This window comes from Uloborus diversus, chromosome 7 (genome assembly GCF_026930045.1).
Source record: "Uloborus diversus isolate 005 chromosome 7, Udiv.v.3.1, whole genome shotgun sequence".
NCBI classification, from domain to species: domain Eukaryota; kingdom Metazoa; phylum Arthropoda; class Arachnida; order Araneae; family Uloboridae; genus Uloborus; species Uloborus diversus.
The window spans coordinates 27,427,889-27,430,176 of NC_072737.1; the positions used below are offsets into that span (position 1 = coordinate 27,427,889).

General features: G+C 39.4%; 1 protein-coding gene across 1 annotated transcript in view; it reads right to left on the minus strand.

The window, feature by feature from the left end:
- Positions 1–1,351, minus strand: part of LOC129226148 (ATP synthase subunit d, mitochondrial-like) — a 30,670-nt gene extending 29,319 nt beyond the window's left edge. Inside the window, exon 1 of the mRNA XM_054860749.1 lies at positions 1,195–1,351. Coding sequence (XP_054716724.1) covers positions 1,195–1,316 — 122 coding nt within the window. The 5' untranslated portion in view covers positions 1,317–1,351. The remainder of the gene's footprint in view (positions 1–1,194) is intronic.
- Positions 1,352–2,288: the final 937 nt, after the last annotated feature.

Below are 2,288 nucleotides of genomic sequence, written 5' to 3' on the forward strand. Positions count from 1 at the left end.
TCTCCCCCTCCCCCCCGAAAAAAAAATTTTCATGGCGGAATTCGCGCCATAATTCCCCCCCCCCCCCAAACCCCCTGTGGGCACCCCTGTTGTTCAGAATAAAAAAAGTAATAAGTTTATGATAATGTCAATCTGTGATAAAATCTCATTGTAAGTCAAACTTGAAATGCGTTAAATTAGTTGCAGCTTTTCCAACTCTAAGCAGCATATTGTAATAAAAATAACGCACTAATAGCAAATTATAGCAACCGAATTCGCTGTTTTATTTCAATAATTAATATTCTTAATCATCTAAGACTTTTAGTTTATAGCTTTTTCACATTCGCGAACAGATGAGACAGTAGATATTTTCGGAATCTTATTTTACAAACAGCTACTCTCTTGTGCTTGACGACACCCCGCTGGCGACCCTCCCTCCGAAAAACGGCTTGAGGCTTAATTATTTTCACCACCTCCAAAGACGCGGACGACACAGCGTAACGAAAAGAGCAGCGCTTCCGTATTGGCGACGTATTGCCTCTACGACACCTAAACGCGACTTTCGCCAAAATTTTCACGCCAATCTTCTCCTAAATGTTGGCTTTTTTGTCATAATGTTCGTAACCAGTCTTCTCCGAGAAAAATAGCATAGGATTATGCTACAGTGTCCCGTCTGGATCCTCTTAAGTCTGTGCCCTCACCTTCTTAGCGCACCAGTCGCCTATGCAATTCAGTAGGATCAGTACGTTCTTAGCTTCCCCGAGATTCGCAGACACTGACAAATCAAGGCAAAAAGTTTGATAACGCAATAAGTGTAGTATAATAATCCCACATGAAATCCAGAATGAGGGTGTTTGGCTAGCACATCATGATTTTGTGCTACTATCAACTCAATGAAACGTTTAAAAACCATGTATACACATTATTTTCTTCTCAAAATTAAGGGAATCATTTTTTTCAAATTAGATACTTGGTATATCTTTAGAAAACAGCTTTTATATTGGTATTACCAATGTAAAAGCTGTGATATGTACATCCTATTTCAATAGCTTGATAATATCAACTGTGAAAATGAAAAGTACAATTAAAGGCAAAGCTTTATATACATATTTGAAGGCGAGTCTAATTACTTTTGCGAATCTTTTCCACTTTACCTTAGAACGAGGAATACATTACTTTTATTTCAAACTCCAAAATAAAATGCAGCATTCAAACCTTTTTGCGTAGCCATCAACTTTAGCTTTAAATAGCTGAAATTTAGCTTTTTCAGAAGCTGGAACCCTTTCTATAAAGGCAGCCCAGTCGATTGAAGATTTCAGAAACCGCTTGGCAGCCATCTTGGAAGAAGGGCAAATGGTCAACAATGCGTTTAGTTGTGGAACATCCTCCTTTGCAAAGTTGCAGTTTTCCAGGAAAAAGAACAAGGCTTCGCTAGAGTCCCAGCTACGATTTTGCATACGGACACATCTTTTTTTCATGTAGGGACTCTATGCTTTTCTTAAAGAAGAGTACTTTTTCCTCTACAAGCATCAATTTTCGAAAGTTAAACCCTGAAAAAAAAGAAATCTATACTGATAATATAAAGCTATCACTAATAAAGCTGCTGCAGTCCTGCTAGTCATCACGCTATGACTAATAGGAGTGCAGCAGCAATAACAAATGTAATGAAAACGGGAAAATTTATATCTATACTCATACTATAAAGTTGAAGAGTTCGCTTGTTTGAACGCGCTAATCTCAGGGACTACTGGTTTGAATCGAAAAATTCTTTTTGTGTTGAATAGTCCATTCATTGAGAAGGGCCATAGGCTATTTTTTTGAGCAATCACGATTGCTTATTGTTCTCATTTGACGGTTCCTTTTTCAGCTTGGACCAAAGGCCTCTGAAGCACCACCGCCCGCCTTCCTCCAGGCGCGGCTGTCCCCTGGCCCTGAGCTATCCACTTCTCCTGGTCGGAGGCGTCCATGTTCTACACACACACGCATGCTCACACACATACAAACACACGACTTCACACACTCCTACATACACACATACACACATTCATGCCTGCACACAGACACAAACACACATGCCTACACACACACACAAACGCCTACACGCACACGTGCGTACACAACACTCACTCACACACATGCATACACACACCCACACACATGCGCCTACACAAACACACACGCGCATACACACGCTCGTGATTGCGAAAAACATAATTTGAATTCAAGATGCCAAAAATTCAAATTAATATTTTTCTCTTTTCTTTTCTTTTTTTTTTTTTTTTTAATCAGACTAACCGAAATATTTGTAA